This window comes from Eleutherodactylus coqui, chromosome 6 (genome assembly GCF_035609145.1).
Source record: "Eleutherodactylus coqui strain aEleCoq1 chromosome 6, aEleCoq1.hap1, whole genome shotgun sequence".
NCBI lineage: Eukaryota > Metazoa > Chordata > Amphibia > Anura > Eleutherodactylidae > Eleutherodactylus > Eleutherodactylus coqui.
In genome coordinates this window covers 49234069-49256625 of record NC_089842.1, presented here as the reverse complement: position 1 = coordinate 49256625, position 22557 = coordinate 49234069, and the positions used below count along the sequence as shown (strand labels likewise).

Here is a 22557-nt window from a genome sequence, read left to right as displayed (position 1 = left end):
GTCCTATAATAGGATTTTCTAACAAGATTTATAATAAAGGTTATGTTTTAAGGGATCCCTCCCAGTGATCCCTCAGTCGCCACAGTGACTTTTCGAGGGCTACTGTGGGGTATATTATTACTACTGAGAGTTACAGTGGGGGAAAACTATTACTACTGATGGCCACTCTGGGGTCACTATTACTACTGAGGTTACTTTGGGGGTCACTATTACTGCTGAGGGTTACGGTGGGGGAAACTATTACTGCTGAGGTTACTTTGGGGGTCACTATTACTGCTGAGGGCTACAGTGGGGGCAACTATTACTACTGGGGGCTACGGTGGGGGAAACTATTACTGCTGAGGGCTACGGTGGGGGAAACTATTACTACTGAGGGCCACTGTGGGGTCACTATTACTACTGAGGTTACTTTGGGGGTCACTATTACTGCTGAGGGTTACGGTGGGGGAAACTATTACTGCTGAGGTTACTTTGGGGGTCACTATTACTGCTGAGGGCTACGGTGGGGGAAGCTATTACTGCTGAGGGCCACTGTGGGGTCACTATTACTACTGAGGTTACTTTGGGGGTCACTATTACTACTGAGGGTTACTGTGGGGTCACTATTACTACTGAGGTTACTTTGGGGGTCGCTATTACTACTGAGGCTACTGTGGGGGACACTATTACTACTGAAGGTTACTGTGGAGGTCACGCATACTGACGGCTACTATGGGGGTCACTATTACTACTGAGGACACTGTGGGGATCACTATTACTACTGAGGACACTGTGGGGGTCACTATTACTACTGAGGACACTGTGGGGGTCACTATTACTACTGAGGACACTGTGGGGGTCACTATTACTACTGAGGGTTACTGTGGGGTCACTATTACTACTGGGGCCACTGTGGGGGTCACTATTACTTCTGAGGACACTGTGGGGGTCACTATTACTACTGAGGACACTGTGGGGATCACTATTACTACTGAGGACACTGTGGGGGTCACTATTACTACTGAGGGTTACTGTGGGGTCACTATTACTACTGGGGCCACTGTGGGGGTCACTATTACTTCTGAGGACACTGTGGGGGTCACTATTACTACTGAGGACACTGTGGGGATCACTATTACTACTGAGGGATACTATGGGGGACACTATTACATCACACCGTGACAGGTGAATGGACAAGAAAATGCTAATTAAGGTCGGGACTTGATTACGTAATTTCTTCACTCACACAATTGAAATTGCGTGTGCAGGCAACCGCAAAAACCCATATGCTTGTGTGAAGGAGCCCCTAGACACACACAATGTGAATTATTAGCGCTGTTACCCATAGCAACTGATTACATCGGTACTTTCATATTCCAGTTAGATTTCTGGATAATTACAGGTTGCTGTGGGCCTCTTTCCCAAGTGGTCAGCAGTTTGCCTAGCAGCCAATCAAACACCAGCTTTCAACTCCCTAACAGGAAATATGTGATCTGATTGGTTGCTATGGGTCACTCTCCCCAGTAGGAGCTTAAAAACTGCAGTAGTTTGCCTAGCAACCAATCAGAGGCCAGCTTTCAACTCTCTAACATGAAAGCTTTGATCCAATTGGTTGCTATGGGTCACTCTACCCAGTAGGAGCTGAAAAAAGCTGTAGCAGTTTGCCTAGCAACCAATCAGACGCCAGCTTTCAACTCCCTAACACTTGCAAGCTGTGATCCGATTGGTTTACTTGGCCTTAAAGACACATTACTGTATAAGGACTACTCGCTAGCAGATTGTTTATACCGACGTCCCCGCCCCTCGCCGGGTGCACTATAAGGCGTGACGGGACGAGGATGGAGCAGTGTGTGACGGTGCAGAAGGGATGGCGGCTGTGTGTCTGCAGGCTGTCACCGGGCTGCTCCTCCTCAGTGTCCTGCTGCCGCCCTCCGCCGCCGCCTGCGCTCCGGACGAGTATTATGAGAAGCTGGGGAAGGAATATGTGTGCTGCAAGTACTGCGCCGCAGGTGGGGGCACGGGTGTGCGGCCGGTCAGAGGGGGGATATATAATATGTGTGTGTGTGTTATTGTATCCGTGTAATAAGGGGATGATATACTGTAGAGGGAGATTGTAAATATACGGATCAGGAATAGGAATGTATCTAATGAATTGTTTCTACTGTTATCTTTATACAATCTCCCATAGCTATGTCTTTGTATCTATTTACATATGTATGTGTCTATACGTCTATTTATATTTATCTATCTATATATCCATTTATTTATATCTATTTATATGTGTATCTATCTATCTATCGATAGATATTTTAATCTATTTAAATATCTATTAACTTATATTTATCTATACATTTAAAAAAATCTATATATCTATTTATCTATCCGTCTACTTATATATTTATCTTTCAATCTATCCATTCATTTCTATCTATCTATTCTATCTCTTTTATCTGTTCTTTTTAATCTATCTATTCTATCTATTCTATTTCTTCTATCTAATCTATCTCTTTTATCTCTTCTATCTCTTGTATCTAATCTATCTAATCTATTTCTTCTATCTAATCTATCTCTTTTATCTCTTCTATTTCTTCTATCTAATCTATCTCTTCTATCTAATCTATCTTTTCTATCTCTTCTATCTATTCTATCTAATCTATCTAATCTATCTCTTCTATCTCTTCTAATCTCTTCTATCTTATCTATCTCTTCTATCTCTTCTATCTAATCTATCTATTCTATCTAATTTATCTCTTCTATCTAATCTATCTTTTCTATCTCTTGTATCTATTCTATCTATTCTATCTATCTAATCTATCTAATCTATCTCTTCTATCTAATCTCTTCTATCTAATCTATCTCTTCTATCTCTTGTATCTTATCTATCTAATCTATTTCTTCTATCTATTCTATCTAATCTATCTAATCTATTTCTTCTATCTAATCTATCTCTTCTATCTAATCTATCTAATCTATCTATTCTATCTAATCTATCTCTTCTATCTAATCTCTTCTATCTAATCTATCTCTTCTATCTCTTGTATCTTATCTATCTAATCTATCTCTTCTATCTCTTCTATCTAATCTATCTAATCTATCTATTCTATCTAATCTATCTCTTCTATCTAATCTATCTTTTCTATCTCTTGTATCTATTCTATCTATCTATCTATTCTATCTATCTATTCTATCTATCTATTCTATCTAATCTATCTCTTCTATCTCTTCTATCTAATCTCTTCTATCTAATCTATCTCTTCTATCTCTTGTATCTTATCTATCTAATCTATTTCTTCTATCTATTCTATCTAATCTATTTCTTCTATCTAATCTATCTATTCTATCTAATCTATCTCTTCTATCTCTTCTATCTAATCTATCTAATCATTCTCTTCTATCTCTTCTTCTATCTCTTTTATCTCTTGTATCTAATCTAATTTAATCTATCTAATCTATCATTTATATCTATCTATCTCATACCTATCTATCTGGTTGTACATAAGTTTGGTCATTTTCGCATGCTCTTCACATCTGACTGCCGTGTGATATTAAGGGGAATTCGCGCACAGCGGCATTGCTGGGGAATTTTGCTTACGGAATGAGAGCTGACATTCTGCAGGACGTCCGGTGTAATGTAAGTGATTGGAGCTTTAACAAACCCCATTCACTTGCAGTAGAATTAGTCCGCCTCAAAAACTAGTCGTGCTGCAGATCTCCAGATCGCAGCGCAGTGTATTTGTTACATAAATGCTGTGGATTGTCATTGCAGAATTCATTCATTGAAATACGGCGAATGATCTCCACGGTGAAAATCCACATCGAATCTCAGCGGACTGTGATTGTTCCTCAGCATCATTCGAGTGTATGCAAATTTGTGGAAAGAATTAGGCTTCTTTGCACGCAGTGCTTCACACATCTCCTAGCGCATTTGTGGATCCCCATTGACTTCTATGGGGAGCTTTGGTGCACAAATTTGTAGGAAAATAGAGCATGCTGCGATGATCATTAGTTGTTGGCTGAGATGTCGTTCATAGAGAGATCTCCATGCAAATTCATGCACTAGTCATTGAAATACGAATGACTGACTTTACACCAGACTACTTTTGGTCAGCCAGAAACTTCTTTTTTTGAAAGGCTAAAAAAACTAGCGACTTATTGCTTATCACCCTGTTGGTGGCCATGTTTACACTGAACGACTATCATTTGAATTTGCTCTTTTGAGTGATTATTCAGTCAATACCGTGTTTCCCCGAAAATTAGACAGTGTCTTATATTAATTTTTGTTCAAAAAGGCTTAACGTTTTTACATGTATAGCTGCCTGGACACTATTTAAATTGACTTTTAAAAATTACCTGTTACAGGGCTTAATTTTGGAGTAGGGCTTATATTTCAAGCATCCTCAAAAAGCCTGAAAAATCATTTTGCATCCTCAAAAATTCTGGAAAATCATGCTATGTTTTATTTTCAGGGAAACAGGGTTGTCTCCTCTATAAGGCTGCTTTGGCACGTGTTCCTCGGAACGCATCGGCCGTTGATTTCAATGGGACCTTGAATTAATTGCATTGCTCTCGCACGCAGTGCGATGTGCATGGGAGACCGATGCGAGGTTTCCCATTGAAAGCAATCGGAAACCCTTCCGATCCCCTATCCCACGTGCGGATCGGAATTTCATAGATGCGATTCATTTTTGACTGAAATTTCCTTTTGCATCCACGGGTAGACCCCACAATATCAGTCCAAGTTTCTTGGCCCAATATCGCGCTTGCCCATGGATAGGTAACCTAAAGGTACCTTAAAGAGGTTGTACCAAGATTGCAAGTTATCCTCTACCCATAGCCTATATTATCATTGAAATAAATAGAATGCTGACTGCACCTGCCGGGCCAGCGCTCCCTTCAAGCTGACGTCCATGTGGGGCGAGAAGCCAGCAGTGCAGTCCCATTCTGGAGATTGGCAGGGGTCTCAGCAGTGAGATAGGGGCTAACTTGCAATCTTGGTACAATGCCTTTAATCTTGGGACAATGCCTTTAATCTTGGGACAATGCCTTTAAGAATACGTACCCCCACTGCGATTAAAGGAAGAGATGTTTCACTGTAAAGGCATTCAGGAACACTGAAGAAAGGGTCAGCGTCAGGCCGGCTTCACACGTGCATAAGCGCAATGGCGTACTGAATTAGTTTTTTTTGCGTGTGTATTGGCGTATTTTACTATACTTTTTCTGCTCGCAGGACATATTTATTTGCACACGGCCAGCAAACGCACCGATCGAAATGGCTAACGAGTCAAATGTGTGAAACGTCTTGCGTGCATTTGCGCATTGACTTCTATATTTATTGACTTTGGTGCACAAACCAGTCTACATCCTTGTAACGTGTCATTTAAGGTAAATGTCTGTAATTTCCCCAGAAGTCGGATGCGTAAATATGAATCCTGCACATTATCAGATATCGATCAGTCACTTCCTTTCGCTGATGCATGTTATGTGCAGCCGGCTTGTTGCTCCTTTGAACGTCCCATGTGTAGGCGGAAAACTTTTTCACTTTTTGTAAAATTAGATCTTACGAGTATTTCTGTCTGAAGATAAATATAGCTTACATTCACCATAGAGATATGCAGATGCTGCATTTTTCATACATCATGAGTGGAACGTCAAGAGGGAAAACCCCAAAACCGGGTGACTAGTACTTTACTCACGCGTAGGACGAGTACTGCAGGTGCTTCTCATCGCTGTTACATTACTACTACATGTGTAGCTGAAAAAAGTTACATTCACTGATCAGCCAAAGCCTTGAAATCTAAAATTATAATACTAATATACCTAATTCTGTAGGTCCCCTGTTGCCAGCAAAATACCTCTCATCCATTGTGGCATGGAGTACACAAGACCTCTAGTGGTGTCCTATGGTATCTGGCATAAAGACATACACAGTAGATGCCCAATGCACTTGGAGCCCGTCAGTACATCGGGTCAGGAGGCAAGCGAGTGCTGTGAGGGAAGAAGCCGTCTGCAGAATAGAACAGCTTCCCTTCACAGCGCCTGGGGACAGCGGCTACATATGAGCGGTGAGAGCAGTTCAACACAGGGAGGATGGTGGGATAGAGTGGGGGCAGAGCATTATTGAACATAAAGTATATGTAATAGAGACCCTTAAAGGGGTTGTCCCGCGGCAGCAAGTGGGTCTATACACTTCTGTATGGCCATATTAATGCACTTTGTAATATACATTGTGCATTAATTATGAGCCATACAGAAGTTATAAAAAGTTTTTTACTTACCTGCTCCATTGCTGGCGTCCTCGTCTCCATGGTGCCGACTAATTTTCGCCCTCCGATGGCCAAATTAGCCGCGCTTGCGCAGTCCGGGTCTTCTGCTTTCTTCTATGGAGCCTTTCGTGCAGGATGCCGGCTCCGTGTAGCTCCGCCCCGTCACGTGCCGATTCCAGCCAATCAGGAGGCTGGAATCGGCAATGGACCGCACAGAAGAGCTGCGGTCCACGGAAGAAGAGGATTCCGGCGGCCATCTTCACAGGTAAGTATAGAAGTCACCGGAGCGCGGGGATTAAGGTAAGCGCTCCGGTAAGCTTTCTGTACGTCCCTGCATCGGGGTTGTCTCGCGCCGAACGGGGGGGGGTTGAAAAAAAAAAAAACCCGTTTCGGCGCGGGACAACCCCTTTAAACACAGTTATACACAACAGTATAGTGGTATCTGCATCTGTTCTGTAGAGACCAGGTACCGATACATCTGGATGCAGCGCCCTCTACTGTTATATAGGTAGGTGAAGACTGATTTCTCAGCTTTGTCTTTTCCTCGTTGCATAGCAGAAGGTTTTATTAACTGATTCCCTATAGGAAAGCCAATAAGTAGCGAGTTGCAGTAGTCGAGTTGGGAATGGATGAGGGCATTTAATGTGAATTTAATGTGTGGAGTGAAGGAGTGGTCCAAATCCAGTGTGACCCCCCCCCCCCCCAAGGCAGCTGGCGCGCTGTCTGGGGGTTATGATGGTGCCAGATACTGATATGGAGATGTTGTGGAGGAGGTGGGCTGGCGGAAGGCGGTAAGACGAGAAGGTCCGTTTTTGGGAGGTTATGTTTGAGAAAAAAGGAGAACATGGTGTTAGAGAGCGGATAGTCGGTCATATTTTGGAGGAATGGTTTAGAGATGTCATGGAAGGAGGTGTATAGTTGGGTGCCGTCAGCGTAGAGGTGGTATTGGAGGCCAAATTTGTGGGTGGTTTGTCCGATTGGGGCTGTGTAGATAAAGAAGAGAAGGGGACCAACGACCGAGGCCTGGGGGACCCCAACAGCGAGGGGAAGTCGAGAGGAGATGGAGCCAGTGAAGGAGACATTAAATGAGCGGTCAGAGAGATAGGAGGAGAACCAGGAAAGAGCAGTGTCCTTTATGCCAATAGAGTGAAGCATACTGAGGAGGTCAGTAGTGTCAAACGCAGCAGAGAGGTCAAGGAGGTTTAGTAAAAAAAACATAGTTTGACTTGGAGGTCAGCTGGAACAGATGCCCAAGTCAAAGAGATGGACCGCACTGGGCATTCCTCATCTGCGTCTTTCAGACTGACAGCTCTCTCCTTATACACAAGCAGAGAGAGGAGCTATCACGTTTGATGCTATAGGCAGGGAGAGCTGGTGCAGCCGTCCCTTTACCTCAAGAGCTGAGCTCCAAGTCAGACGTCTAAGAAGTATTTTATTTTTCCTGAAACGCAGCAACATTTCAAAATGAAACATACATGGGCCAAATGGGCATATCTGTCCCGGCTTCATGCCGCCTGTGGTTCAGGTAGTATGAATCTGGTGACATGTTCCCTTTAAGTGTGTCCACTTTAGACAACCTATTCTTACATATTCCATAAGAGAATTTTTACTGTAAAGATTTTTCCACTTTGGGCAGTCCTTGCTTTTTGAAAGGTCCTTTAACAATAAGCAAATTATAAAGTGCTCCCAGCAATCAGCTGCTATGATCTACGGAGAAACCAGGCAGTGAGTGTTCGATATCTCTACAGCGCCGCCACAGGGGAAAGGAAGTATTGCATAGTGTTCTTTCAAATCAATGGGATCTCTGTGCAGTGCAGGACAGGACAGTCCTCCAGAGGACCCCGAGGCTTATTTCAATATTTCAGTAATTTTCTGACAGTCTGGTTTACGACCTGCTGAAAAGGAAGGGCCGAATATAAGAGCGCTATTACTTGTTCAGCACTGTATAGTTATACTGTAACTACAGATATAGAAAGCGGCGTCCTAATTGGCTACATGTGCTAATTTTAATAAGAACCTGCCAACTTCCCAGGTATATCTGTTTTAGGTCGGGCTCAAACAGGCACATGTGGGTGCGTACGTCCAAACCCCGTAGCCTATATTGGTGCGCATTTGTGCATTATTTGCACCAAGATAGGACTTTTTTTTCCCGCATGCGTAATAAAAACACAGGTGTGAGTGGCCCTATGGAAATCAATGGCCATTTTGGGCACGCAATGATCAATGACCGCACATCCGCATAAGTGAGCTCTTAGTGAATGCTTGTATACCTCAGGTAATAACAATCCTGTAGCATCTTTTCATAGAACGCTATATATCATGTTGCTCTTCTGTAATTCTTCCTGTAAATATATAAATATTTTTTTATGAATCCTATAAATTGACACCTGGGTGTTACCATTCCCTTGTCAATGGGGTGTGTCCCTGCAAACTGACACTGCCCAATCAGTTCTGACCAGAGGCGTAACTTGCAACTCCTGGGCCCCAATGCAAAACCTGTAATGGGGCCCCCAACTATAATGCTTTATTCATAGTACTGGGCTCCCTATATGGAGAAGAGAGGCCTTATGGGCCCACTAAGGCTCCTGGGCCTGGGTGCAACCGCATCCCCTATAGTTACACCCCCCGGTTCTGACAATGTCAGGGTGTATAGGGACACACCAGATTTACATCTAGCTGTCAATATAGTCATGCATTTCCAAGAGGAATAACAGAGGAATTTCACTTTGCTGCTTTTCTAAGAAAAGATACTACAGATATGTTATTTCATGTTGGGGTTGTCTTATATTTTACAATACTTCTCGCTGCTTTTTTTAAAAAAATTTTATACGGTTCGACAGCCCCTTTAAAGTCCCTGTTATACTGTACAGAGTATTGAGTAGTTCAGTGAAATTCATTTGTTTTTATATAATTTTTTTTTAATTGCTTTTCAGGTGAGCAGATATCGGAGGTATGTACATCCCGGAATAAAGCATCAAAATGTGTGACTTGTAAGAAAAACTACTACAACCCAAAGACTGACAGAGGTCCATGTAAACAGTGTGATGTCTGTAGTAGAGGTAAGCTAAAAAAACAAGCTACAGGGAGGTGAAACCCCTTTCTGTACGACTATTAGGGCCCAATTACATCGGCATATAGTCCGTATTCGTGTATTTCATGGACAGCACATGAACGCATGGTAGCCTATGAGCCCAGAATCGGACATGCATTGCCCGCAGCTATTGGACTGCGCACAGACATGTGTCTGTCTGATGTGAGTTGCACCCAAGAATCTGAACAGTCACTGAAATTGGTTCATATAACGAATATTTTAACATAGGAGGACATTCATAAAACCCTTTTACGACGGTTTCTGGTGTTAAAAAGTCACAAATTTTTGCACATGTAGAGATTTTAGCAAAACTTGCAACTTTTTGCTGTCTGTGCCACCATCTGTTACTTTTACTTTAAAATGGGGAGTGGCTTATCAGGAGGGGTGTGTCTACCCCATAGCGGCACCTTTATGTTTAATTTACACCAGAAACTGGTGTAAATCATACCAGAAATGAACGCTATATCGGATATAGTATACATTTCTGCTCAGGCGCGCAGAGATGCGCCTAATACATCCGGAGCTGTGCACCCCTTCATCTATTAGGCAAATCATGTCATCGGTGGAAATTGTACTAAGACCAACCTTATAATTGCTAGTCTTAGCTAATTTCCCTTGATAACTTTGATTAGGTATCCATAAAAGGTAATAAGCTACCATATAATTAAAGAGTAACTACCCTTTCAGATAACTTTTGACATGTCAAAAGTATTGATCAGTGGGGGTCCTGCTGCTGAAACTTCCGCTGATCACTAAAATCAGGAGGCCGCAGCACTTATCCAAATGCTGTGCCCCCTCGGCTAAGTCTGCTTCTTTTTTGCTGCTTTCGGCAGCTGAAGACAGCCTGCATAGAGGTATATAGAAAGCGCTATCAAGAATCGCGCAACCTAAACAGGCTGCCCGAGCGCGATCGAGCTGGTGATGACATTAATAGCTCAATCACTCAGGTACACGGGAATCGTAAGATTCTCGTCCTGTCTAAAAGCGCCACTAGGGTCTCATTACACAGGACGACCTGTTGGGCATAGCTGCCCCATAGACTGTCCCAGCGATGATTGTTCCTGTACTTTTACGCAGGGACGATCATCACTAGTGGCAGAGCGGGGTGTTTGCCTGCAGTCATTCATAGCTGTATGCATACCTGTTTGCACGAGCCGATCCATTGTTCAGTTTTTATGCGTGTAGAAGCTAAACAATGAACAGATTTATTGTTTGTTGTTCAGTCGGGGTATGCATTTAGACTGAACAATAATAGTTCAGATTCTCGCTGATTGCGAGAATCTGACCGATTTCTTGGACTGTCTAAAGGGCCCTCATCCTACACTATCCCTGGATAACATAGCTCTGATAACCGTATTCATGCTGAAAAGGGTGGCCTCATGTCGCACCCTCCAACGGAGCTCTAATATTGACTTACTAGAAGAAATGACGCAAAATACCACAACAATTTCCTATTACTACCACAGAAAAACAAAGTTCTGCACAGCGAGAATAATCAGTGCCCGTATGAGGGCGGGACCAGAATAAATACATATCCATTATAGCGGATTGGTCGACGGGGAGATGTTTTGCATAGACTGCCAATCAGTCCATGGGAGATACTGTAGCAGGGTAGAGAGGAAGGGCCTATTAAGGAATTCCCAACAATGACACCAAAGAGCCTTCTGCAATGACAGGAGAGAGGTATTCAACAGCGCCCAAGGAGCAGTAGCGTGGACCAGGCGAATACAGCGTTCACACGCATTGACTGCACCTGTTTTTCCCACTATGAACTAGTTATATCATTGGAGAGACACGTCTTTCTTGTGAGTTCCAATTTCACGACTCCTCTATCATTCGGGACGCTACACTTTTTTTCATCTATTACTACCTATTTGGAACAACTGCTTTGTCCATGCTGAACACGTGAATGTAAAGTAAGAGGTGAGATTGGGAAATCACTTCTCATGATCATGATTTCCTTGTCTTCTCTTTTGACAGCTCAAGGTTCCCTTCTAAAACAGCCGTGTACCGACAGCTCCAACACCATTTGTGAATGCCCCGAAGGAAGTAGACCTTTGAACAATCGCAACACTGCCTGTCAATGTGACGCAGGAAAAGAGATTGTAGAGAACAGTACGTGATGTGCATTGTATTTAATCCATACTATTATCTCTAATACAGAGTTTGTTAACTGTGAATAATGAGTTACATTCATCAATGTGTTGTAAGGCTCTGTTCACATCTGCCTTCTGCTATACATTTATAACAGAAGCCTCAGCGCTGTGATGGATCGGTCACATGACTGACCCCTTTGGCACTCAATGGACACCACTGACATATAATGGGGTCTGTCAGGCTCCACTAAGGTGTCTATTTTGATGGAACCTCTGACATGTGTGAACAAAGTCTAGAACAGGCCTTAAGGCCCTTTTAGACACAACAAGAATCGCTCAAAGCCGTCTTTTGAGCAATTCTTGTTCTGTCTAAATGCAGGGACATCATGCAGTTTTCGTGCACAACTCACTGATGGATGAATTCTAGAACTGAGTGCTAGAACTGAGCAATGGGCTGTTATCAGTGCTGCAGGCTGTTATCAGCCTGCTGCACTGATAACATTCTTTCTGCCTGTGTCCTGCTGTGAATTCACAGCAGGGACACTGGCAGACAGAACAGAGAAGAATACAGCTGTTGGCATATGTAAAAAAGCAGTTGTATTGTTCTATTAGAGGCCCTGGCAGTGTCCCACTCCGCTTGCATATTCTATAGTAGCTAATTAGCTACTATAAAGTATGCAAAGATGATCGCTGAAAACTGTCACTCAAACTATCATTTGAGCGACTTTTGAGCAATCATCTATCGGTGTAATTAGGCTTTACACATTAGATGTACGCTCTTTGTGTTAAAAAAAATCCCGCCCCTAGAAGAAGTTGTCCTTTTGCTACAAAACTCGGCATGCAGTTACATCTCAGGCAGATATGCAAATGATTAGAGTTGTGGGATTAAATAAACGGTCTTGTCACCTGAGGCCCTAAAAGTGGTTCCCCACACCCCATGGCCTATAAAAAGGCCCTCAGAGGCTCCTTGTGTGTAGTGACTTCATCTTCCACTTGTGTGAAGCTTGTTGACCACTAGACGCCTCTATGATGCAGAGTAGAGATTTCACCCAGTTAAGAGTTTGAGAGGGGCACATTATTTTAATGCGAGAAACTGGATGGTCGTATGAACGAATTGCCGCCACCTGGGACGTTCTGACCACACCATTAGGAGGTGTTGGGACTAGTAGATGCGTGAGGGCACTCACAAGACAACTGTGCTCAGAACGCCGTCACAGACCACCAGTAGACAGGATTTTCTGATTGTCCGAGAAGCACCATCCTTACAGGTCCCTGTGTGTCGGAACCATTTTTAAGGCGCTTGGTTGAAGGACATTTGGTCTTATAGTGCCCATTACATGTACTGCCTTTAACTTCCACCCACTGTTACCTCCATTTGCTGCAGTGTCGTGAGCGGCAAAACTGGACTACTACAGATTGGAAAAGGGCTGTCCTCAGCGATGAATCCAGGTTTAGTTTGGGCACGGTTGACAGACATGGTCGTGTCTGGAGACCTCGTTTTAAGCGCCTCAATCCTCATTTGCTGTGGAGCGGCACACTGATCTGACTGCTGGTATGATGGTCTGGAGGGCCATCGCATACGACAGTCAGTCACCCCTAGTAGTGGTACCCCATATGTGTGGCCTCTCATGTTCTAGCAGGGTAATGCTCGGCCACACATAACAAGGGGGTCACAGGAATGCATCGTCGTCTGGAAATATCCGCAACAAAAGCCGATTGGCTAACATGCAGATTTTGAGGGGAAATTCAAATTGGCAGAATTCAGCCAGCAATTCCATGTCAAAATTGGCATTTAGGTGTCCGGATTTTAACAGTAGAATATTCCACAGCGCCTTGCAGAATATTCCGTGGTATGTAAAGGCACCCTTAATGAGCATGGTCAGTAAAATTACTGTACTGGGCCACAAAGCGTTCTTTATACTTAATATCGCACTTCAGCTTTCAGTCAGACTGCTGTGAATCACACGGACTCTGTAAATGTTCTCTTTTTAGAATGCCTGCCCTGCAAAACCGGATATTTTTCAACTCAGAAAAATAGTGCCTGTCGTCCATGGAAAGAGTGAGTAGACAATGCTATTGTGTTTTGGTTTTTTTTGCCAGTCCTCCTTTAAAGGCCTGTACTATTGATGACCTATCTGCTCTGTATGCTAGCACAGTGATCCATCGATCAGCGATGGTGCTGGATCCACGCCGATCAACTATCGATGGTCTATCCGGAGTGTAGGTCATCAATGGGGACGTCTTGAAAAACACCTTGAATAAGAAAAAATAGTTTTTCTAAACCCAACTACCACGACCCTATTGACAGTGACCCCATAACACAATTATTTTCAAGCTGTAACAAGGCCAGCTGCCCCCATAGCCAGTGACTACTTCAGGTTCATCTGGTCCTGGGGCACAGCGGACCCTTTATTTATCCCACACTTAAGTGTGCTTACCAATATTATAATAGATTCTTTAGGTCGGGTTCACACAAGCGTATCTTGCAACGTGCGGGCTGTGAGGTATATACATATGCAGCCAGTATGCAATGACATTGTGTATGGGCTGCGGGACGCCAGTTGCCATGTATTATCTTGTATGCATGCATAGTACATGCCATGATAGAACGTGCTGCGATGTTACTTTTTATTCTGTGCATGTAATATACACAATTTATGTGAGCGGCAAAATGGCCGCCTATGCTATATTGGTACAGCATATTGTGTGCACAAAACCCGCGTGCATAATACTCAATTACCATATGCTCATGTGAGACAGCCCTGTCTTTGCGCCTCTCTCCTTGGTGCCAACTGTAGCCCTGCCCATGCCCATTGTGTTCTCTATATGTAAGACCTTAATCACACAAGCGTATTTACGCGTTAAAACGTTGTCTGTTCCTAATGTTTTCCTTCAGATGGGCGATTTTAGCCTTGTAGAATAGTAGTACATCGGCAACCAAGAACGGCAATTGATTTCATACAAAGCCAGAAAAGATAGGTCTTGCACTATCTTTTCGCCGATATGCGCTGGCGGCTCCCATAGACTCCTATGGGAGCCGAACAAAAAGGGAGAAGCAGGGAGTTTAGCATCAGCCAGCGCTGCTAAAACATGACAGGTGCCTCTATTTAGGCATTAGAAGTGATTCCAAGGATTTATGCTGACCGAGAGAATTCCGGGCTGCGGAGTATATACACCGCACCTGGCCATATGAATGGACGAGAAAACGCTAATTCTTCGTCCACACGATGCGGCCAGCATGAAGACTCATAAACTCGTGTGAGTGAGAGCAGATGGGCTGTTAGGGGCAGATGCCCGCGCTAATCTGTGAATTGCCCCTGCCTATTATATCTATTTTGGTCTGCATTCATGATTCTTACTTTGCACGTTTTTGGTCTTTTTTTGTCTTTTTAGCTGCAATGCCACAGGGCAAGGCATTTCAGAACATGGATCTGCCACAAAAGACGTGAAATGTAGCAAGCTCAGTCCTGGGACGGTTGGAATAACCACCACCTCTGTAACCCCAGCTTCATCCGCTCACAGAAGAAACGTCACCAGTCTTCAGAATGTTACCACTACTACCAACCAGATCGCCGTCAACATCCCACCCACTCCGGGCCACTCGTTTTACTGGGGTAAATGTCGCCTAATGAATTATTTTCCATTTTATTGCAGGAAACTCCTGGAAATCACATTAGAACAGAAGACCTGGACTTTCAGACACTTCCTGACCAAGCCTACAAGGACTTTTTCAGAGTTTTCTGCGTGTGTATTCTTTACCGTGGAAAGTCCTGGCTTGTATTCTTGTTGGAAATTAGTCTTATTGACAAAACGGAAGCAAGAGCGTTTATGATGGGGAAAACCCCAAAGGGAAATATAAGGGAAGAGAGAGAATTAGAGCAAAGCATGAGCCGTGATGACATTCAGTGTCAGATGGAATTGTTTCCTTGTCACCAGCTTCCCCTCGCATCTACTGTAGTCTGTACTTCTTCATATAGCATGTAATGAGGCTTGGGAAGTACAGGAACACGGGGGGATTGCATCACAGGAAAGCTGCGGTCGGTGGATCTGATGGAAGTTTCCTTTTGGGAGAAACCTTTCAACCTCCACAAGATAAGAAGAGCCTCAGCTGCCTGATGGTTTCTTTGCCTCCCCAATCCTATTGAAATGACACGTATGTTTGGCCAAGCTAGACCTTAAAGGGGTTTTCCACACAAATAATATTGATGACCAGTACTCAGGATGTCGGTAATAGTTGATCATCAGAAGTCCACTGCTCGGGACACCAATCGATCGCACTCCCACTGTAAGCGCCCCCCCTCCCAAAAAAAGGCTCATCGCTTCTGCTCTATACCCTGTATATTGTGATACTGACAATTGGCTGATTGACTGGGATCCTGATTGTTGGATTCCAGTCGATGAACTATTGATGACCTATCCTGAAGATAGGTCATCAATAGCATTTGCCTGGAAGAGTCCTTTAAGGCTCATGTATATGGCAGAGCTTTGTGCCTTACCGGTAGTGCGCATGGGTCATACGGCTCCCTAGTTACAAGGCTATGTGGTCTCCTTTTGCTGCTGCGCAGGCTCTATCATCTGCCATATGTACAGAAGTGTAAGGTTAGTAGCTTCAGCAGGACTCCTTCAACCAACCTCTCGGGGATAGAAATCAAATGCACACCTCTGAATGGACCAGGACCACAATCCACAAATTGTCCAAATGCAGAGTACAAATTCCAAAAAGCATCAAAAGAGGTGCAGATTAAAACTCAACCATAGCAGAAGTTATTGCACGCAACTTAAGCATAGCAAAACAGCAATGTTTCGACCCAGAGACACAGAAGGGTCTTTGTCAAGCACCTCTGCACCTCTTTTGATGCTCTCTGAAATTTGTACTCTACATTTGCCATATGTACAGGGGTGTTCTCTCCTAAAATCCATGCTCCTAGAGGAGTACAACTCCATCCAACGGAGCATGCCACAATTTGTTTTTGTTCTCAGAAGCATGCAGAAGTACAGTAAAGGCAGCAAACTAATCTGTCATGTTACTATTATTGAAAAGTGTTTAAGGCCCATTTAGACACAACGATTATCGCTCAAAAGATGTCTTTTGAGCGATAATCATTGTGTGCCTTAAGCACAAGGTGGGGAAGAGCGGATTACAGCTGATTGCTTTCTCTCAGCTGTCAGCCCAGCCAGTAGAACAGCTGATAAGCAGGACTGCACACTGTGTCTGCTATCCATGGTGCTGAATTCTCCACGAGGAGCTAGAGATTACATTGTTTTCTCTTAGCAGCCCACGGCTGAGCAATGGAACTAATTACAGAGCTCCGATCTCCTGCTGAGTTCTGCAACAGCTCCCAGAAGCCCATTTGCATGCAAATGAACCTGATAAAGTACTAATAGCAATTAGTGCCTATTGGTACTTTATGCAAAACGATCACTGATCTTTCAATCTTTTGAAAGATTATCTGTCTGTGTAAGTGGGCCTTTAAACTTAACTTGTGATCCTGATCCAACCTCTTTATCTCTATGTATGGGTGTTTCCATATTTCTGTCCACTTTCTGTATTAGAACTCCATACAAATGCACCTGTAATACGGTGAGCCCTTAGTGTTTTCAGGTTGTTCCTCAGTTTAGTCTGTGGCTTCTTATAATTTCCTATTTTATTATTCTAGGGACTCTGTCGTTAATTCTGATAGGAACCATCCTACTTCTACTCTCTGCCGGAATAATCCTAACTATGATAACGCAGATAAAGAACAAGAAGGTGAACAGAGGATTTAAAAGTAAGTATTTTTACAGTATTAAATAAGCCTATATGACACAATATGTTGTTAATATCTGCAACATAACATTGTGGAATTTTATTGTAACATTTCCATTGATATTAGGACGTTTTCCACCTAAATGTATCAATTATCTAATTTACATTGACATGCCAAAAGTCATGGGATAGCAGTATGTAAATTAATTATAAAGTGGCGTCTGTAGCGCCATTTAAAAAAAAAGCAAAGTTGTAAGGTTGAAGACTGACCAGCATACTCTTGGCAAGGAAATGTGATAATGGACACCAAACGGATGGGACATTCCTTGATTCAGTGTCATGTATGTATCGGTAATACATTGCAGAAGGCAACATCATCATCCCTCACAGTGCACTGCGCTGAGGCCACTCATGAGTGCTTAATGATCATGACCTGTGGTCTCTGGCAGAAATCACATCCACATTCACTGCAGGTGGCCCCTTACACGCACATATCCCACAGGTCAGTGCAGCGTTCTTTAGCTTCTATGGGAGACAAGAACAGGAAACCCACCAGATTGCTTCTGTTAACATTGTAGCACCAGGCACAACGCCTCACCTGGGCTCATCAGGATGATAACTGGACTTTCGAGGGCCGTCAACATGTGGTGTGGTCCGATGACTTGTTTCAGGCTAGTGGTGGGTTAGTGTGCGGTGCAGACCCCATGAAGCCATGGACCCCAGTTGTCAGCAAGGCACTGTGCAGGCTGGTGGTGGTTTGGTGACCATTTGCCTCCCTTCATGAACTTCATGTACCCCCAAAATGATGGGATATTCCAGCAGGGTAATGCACTATGCCAGGGGTGTCAAACTCCTTTTCACCGAGGGCCGCATTAGGCTTATGGTGACCTTCAAAGGGCCGATTGTAAGGCCGCCTGCAGACGGCCGGGTTGAATCCCGCTGCGAGAATTCTCGCAGTGGGACCCGACCCGCGCCCCTGCAGGAATCAGCGCGGTACTTACCTGCTCCCACAGCTCCAGCTCTGTGATGGGCCAGCTGCCGGGCAGCCGGTGCATGTGCAGAGCGGAGCCAGTGGCTGGGGAGTAACATTTCTGCGCGGACCTCTGCAAGCCCCGCAGAGAAATAGAGCATGCCGCGATTTGTTTTCTGCGCGAGATTTCGTGTGAACAAATCGTGGCCGTCTGCATAGGATTGCGTTTTCTAACGCAATCCTATGGCAGCTTCCACAGGCGAAAATTCTGCGGGAAATGCCGCTGCGGAATTTCCGCCCGTGTGCATGGGCCGCGCAAATACGTGGTGAATGTGCAGGAAACCTATGTATTCACTGCATATTTGCGCACCATTTCAGTGGGCCCACCTGCGTTCATTTTTGCAAACGCAAATATACAGGCCTAAGCGATTTTCGATAGCGCAAATACGCGGCGTATTTGCGCGACCAAAATACAATTACACCCCTCAGTAATAAGCCCCCTCCAGTAATTAGTCCCCCCTCAGTAATGAGCCCCCCCCCCTCAGTAATAATAATAAGCCCCCTCGGTAATAGTAATAAGCCCCCCCCCCAGCAAGAAGAAGTCCCCCTCAGCAATAAGAAGCCCCCCTCAGCAATAAGCCCCTCTCAGTAACAATAATAAGCCCCCCAACCCATATACTTAGCTCCTCCCTGCTGTCAGCGCCGCTCCTCCTCTTCTCGCGCTGATTCCTGGATGCACACTGACATCAGTGTGCGCGCCCGGCACGCTTCCTCCCCGAGTCCTCAGGGGACTCAGGGAGGAGGATCCCTGCTGCACACTGACGTCAGTGTGTTCCGGGATCAGCGCTGCCGGCGTGATTACCAGCGGGGAGCTGTGGCACCCCAGCAGGTAATTGCTGCAGTGGTGAGCGGCGTCGGCACGCCACGGGCCACATAACACGAGGCAGCGGGCCAGATTCGGCCTGCGGGCCTTGTGTTTGACACATGTGCACTATGCTATTAGGCCCAAGTTGTCCAGAATTGGTTTTAGGGGAGTTCTGGAGAGTTCTTACAAATGGTATGGCACGTTTACCTAATATGAACCCAATCCATGCAGCATGGCTCAACATCCCTCTAGATGTCTTCCATACACTTCTGGAATCCTTGCCATGTCGAGATGCTGCACTTTTAGGACCGCTGGGGGGGTCCTACACAATATTGGTTCCTGTCCCATAACTTTTGGCATGTCAGTGTATAATACTTTATTCTCCAGTGGAAGTGAAAGTCAGTAGTTTAGAGAATTAATCCAACAAAAGCGGATTGTTTAAAGCAGGCAACTCTTTTATTTCCATAGTAGGCTACAGCAGGAGATAGAATTGGCAGCTATCTAGCGTTGCGGTGCGACTGCCCCTCAGCCTCATCGGTTTTTTTTTTCTTATGGTGGAAAAATGTGCGAAAAGCACACAAATTCCAACATGAAGAAGAATTAATGTTTCACAATGGTTATGGTGACCTGCGATTTCACTTCAACCATATCCTCCAGCCTAATATAAAATTATCAGAGCTGGGAGCTATCCTAGATCTGTTGCAGGGTTATACATTTTTCCTTAATCCTAGTATTTTCTATCTTTTTCAGGAGGCGAGAGGTTCAGAGTTCCTGTCCAAGAGGAGAGCACGGGTTCTGACTCCAGTATTGCCAAGGATTGTCCAGCATGAGGGGCATCAGAATAGAGGGCAGCTGTATGAGCTGCGTATTACTCACTGGCATCCAGTGGTTTAGGGTCCTTTTTACATGGCTCGATTTGAGCAAGATGACGAGCGCCGATCGATATCGGCACTCCTTTAAATGGCCTCGACACAGGTGGAAGCAGACTGTTTGAGGGAGGAGTAATTGTTAATATGAGAATCTGTCCCCCCATATGCCTTCATTATTGTCAGAAGCACAATCCCTGTTTACACAGGGAGATGAGCTGCTGACAACAATGATTTTTTTTTTGATGCATGTTAAAAAAAATAAATAAAAATGCGATCACTCACTATTTATCATGTGATCGCCAGCACCTTCAGACGGGGCAATATTCATTCTCAACCATCAGCCCTTGTAAAAAGCCCTTTATTCTAGACAAGTCAGGTCAGCATGAAGTTGACACGGTAGGATCTGACGATTGACGTTTTGCTGAAAAGCTCTTTCCGTTGTTAAAGCGAATTTCTAGAGATGTAACCTTTTTTTAATGACCAGCTTATAGTTGGGTCATTTCATGAGCGATCACCCAGGGGGGGAGGGTAACACCTGACCATCTGAAACATTGCACATTTGTTACTTGATTCTATATAAAAAGCTCAGACCCATTGGGTCAAGAAATACAGGGGGGCAATTTTACAAAGATCACCGAGAACCATAACTTTTAAGAATTCTTATCTTGGAAACTTTTGGGCGTAGGAAGATGTGCGAGGTGTCACTTTCTTCACAGTATGTAGATTTTTAAAATATCGTATATACTTGAGTATAAGCCGACCCGAATATATGCCGAGGCACCTACATTTTCCACAAAAAACTGGGGAAACTTATTGACTTGAGTATAAGCCTAGCTAGACTAGGTAAGAAAACCAAAAGCGCAATATTCACCTCGCAGCATGTGTCTGTGTCCCCCGCGCGATGGTCTCCCCGGCAGTGCGGCAGGCTGCTCTGTAATCCTCCCTGCTGTCATCTCTCTCTGCTAACGGGGCTTTAAAGTTCCCCGTTGTTAGCAAGTAAACACTGTGATTGGATCGAGCACCAGCCAATCACAGTGGTGCTTGATCATTCACAGCCATTCAGTGAATGACCTCACTGGCTGTGATTGGTTCATCGAGCGCCGCCTGTGATTGTCTGGCGCTTACTTGCTGACAGCGGGGAAATTCAAAGCCCCGTTTAGCAGAGTGAGATGACAGCAGGGAGAATTACAGCGGGGAGCCCATCGCTCGGGGGAAACACAGACTCCGACTGAAAGGTCAGTATTGCGTTTTTTCTTCTTTTTCTTTTTTTAACCTACTGCACCAGAGAACAGGTAATTGGGACCCTCACTCGAGTGTAAGCCAAGGGGAGCTTTTTCAGCATAAAAAACGTGCTGAAAAAGTCGGCTTATACACGAGTATATACGGTACTTTTCTTAACACTCTAATTTCAATACAAGTTCAAGTAAAATTGGAACAAAAGTTTCAAATTCATTTATTTTTTTGGGAACTGAGCCGCTCCAGGGATGGATGGATAATATACATGCCATACACTAAAGTTTCTTCCCACAAAATTAAGATTTTTGTATACATTTTAATAATGAACAAATGTGCAAAGCTCCATAAAAATTGCAGATAGTCGGATGTTACCCCTTGGGTGACTTTAGGTAATTTATCCAGGAATGACACTGTTATCAAGGCTACTACAAGCTGATTCAGCTTTTTTTCCCCATTGTTTACACAGATTTTTGCATCTTTTTTATTTCATTACAGAAGGGTCTTTATTTGTGTATCGCTTTTATGTACGTTTTTAGTAAAATTCGAGAAATATACCGTTGTTATATATTTTTATTTTTTTTACAATGAAATTTGAACTTGTGTCTTCTAGTTTTACTGTGTTCATTTTGATATATGATCTAAAAATATAAATGATTGGTCATGATGACTCTTTCTTTTATTATGTTATTAAAGAGATTTCTGAAATTTTTAAAAGTGATGCCCTATACTTCTAGGCCATCAATATTAATTAGTCGTGTCTGATTTTCAGCACCCCTGCCTATCAGCTGTTTACAGCTCAGTCACACTTAGGCTGCATTCACAGGAACGTATATCGGCTCGGTTTTCACGCCGAGCCGATATGCATCGTCCTCATCTGCAGGGGGTGGGGGGAGGATGTAAGAGCCAGGAGCAGGAACTGATCTCCCGCCCCCTCTCTGCCTCCTCTCCACCCCTCTGCACTATTTGCAATGGGGAGAGGCAGGGCGGGGCTAATTCAAAGCACTTAGCCCCGCCCCCACCCCACCTCCTTTCATTGCAAATAGTGCAGAGGGGCGGAGAGGGGGCGGGAGCTCAGTTCCTGCTCCTGGCTCTTACATCCTCCCCCCACCCCCTGCAGATGAGGACACCGTATATCGGCTTGGCGTGAAAACCCAGCCGATATACGTTCGTCTGAATCCACCCTTACTTGAATGGTATGAAGTAATAGCAAGTATCAGTGTTATGGTCTCAGATACCCTTTAATTGATTCTGTGCAGCAGATTTGTGGGAGAAATTTCTGCAGCATAAAAATCATCTCAAAACATCTGAATAAAGTTGTTTCCGCTGCAAGCATATGGATTTCTGCAAGCCCCATTCCAATAAATTGGCTAGTCATATGCAGTATCAAACATATATCTTCAGCTGCCCTCATGCACATTTAATAATGGCACAAAACTGTTTAT

At 44.1% G+C, this 22557-nt stretch overlaps 1 protein-coding gene across 1 annotated transcript; it reads left to right on the top strand.

Annotated features, from left to right (window-relative positions):
• Positions 1–1846: 1846 nt before the first annotated feature.
• LOC136572078 (tumor necrosis factor receptor superfamily member 4-like) lies at positions 1847–21779 on the top strand. The gene is made up of 7 exons (XM_066572693.1): positions 1847–1988; positions 9176–9301; positions 11314–11448; positions 13422–13488; positions 14823–15043; positions 17087–17197; positions 19761–21779. Exons 1-7 carry the CDS (start codon positions 1847–1849, stop codon positions 19838–19840), a joined length of 882 nt encoding a protein of 293 aa, XP_066428790.1. The 3' UTR covers positions 19841–21779.
• Positions 21780–22557: the final 778 nt, after the last annotated feature.

Coding starts and splice junctions, on each gene's coding strand:
- LOC136572078 (XM_066572693.1), top strand. CDS start 1,847: ATGGCGGCTGTGTGTCTGCAGGCTGTCACCGGGCTGCTCCTCCTCAGT. Junction 11,449..13,421: donor AAAAGAGATTGTAGAGAACA/GTACGTGATGTG, acceptor TTCTCTTTTTAG/AATGCCTGCCCTGCAAAACC. Junction 17,198..19,760: donor GGTGAACAGAGGATTTAAAA/GTAAGTATTTTT, acceptor TATCTTTTTCAG/GAGGCGAGAGGTTCAGAGTT.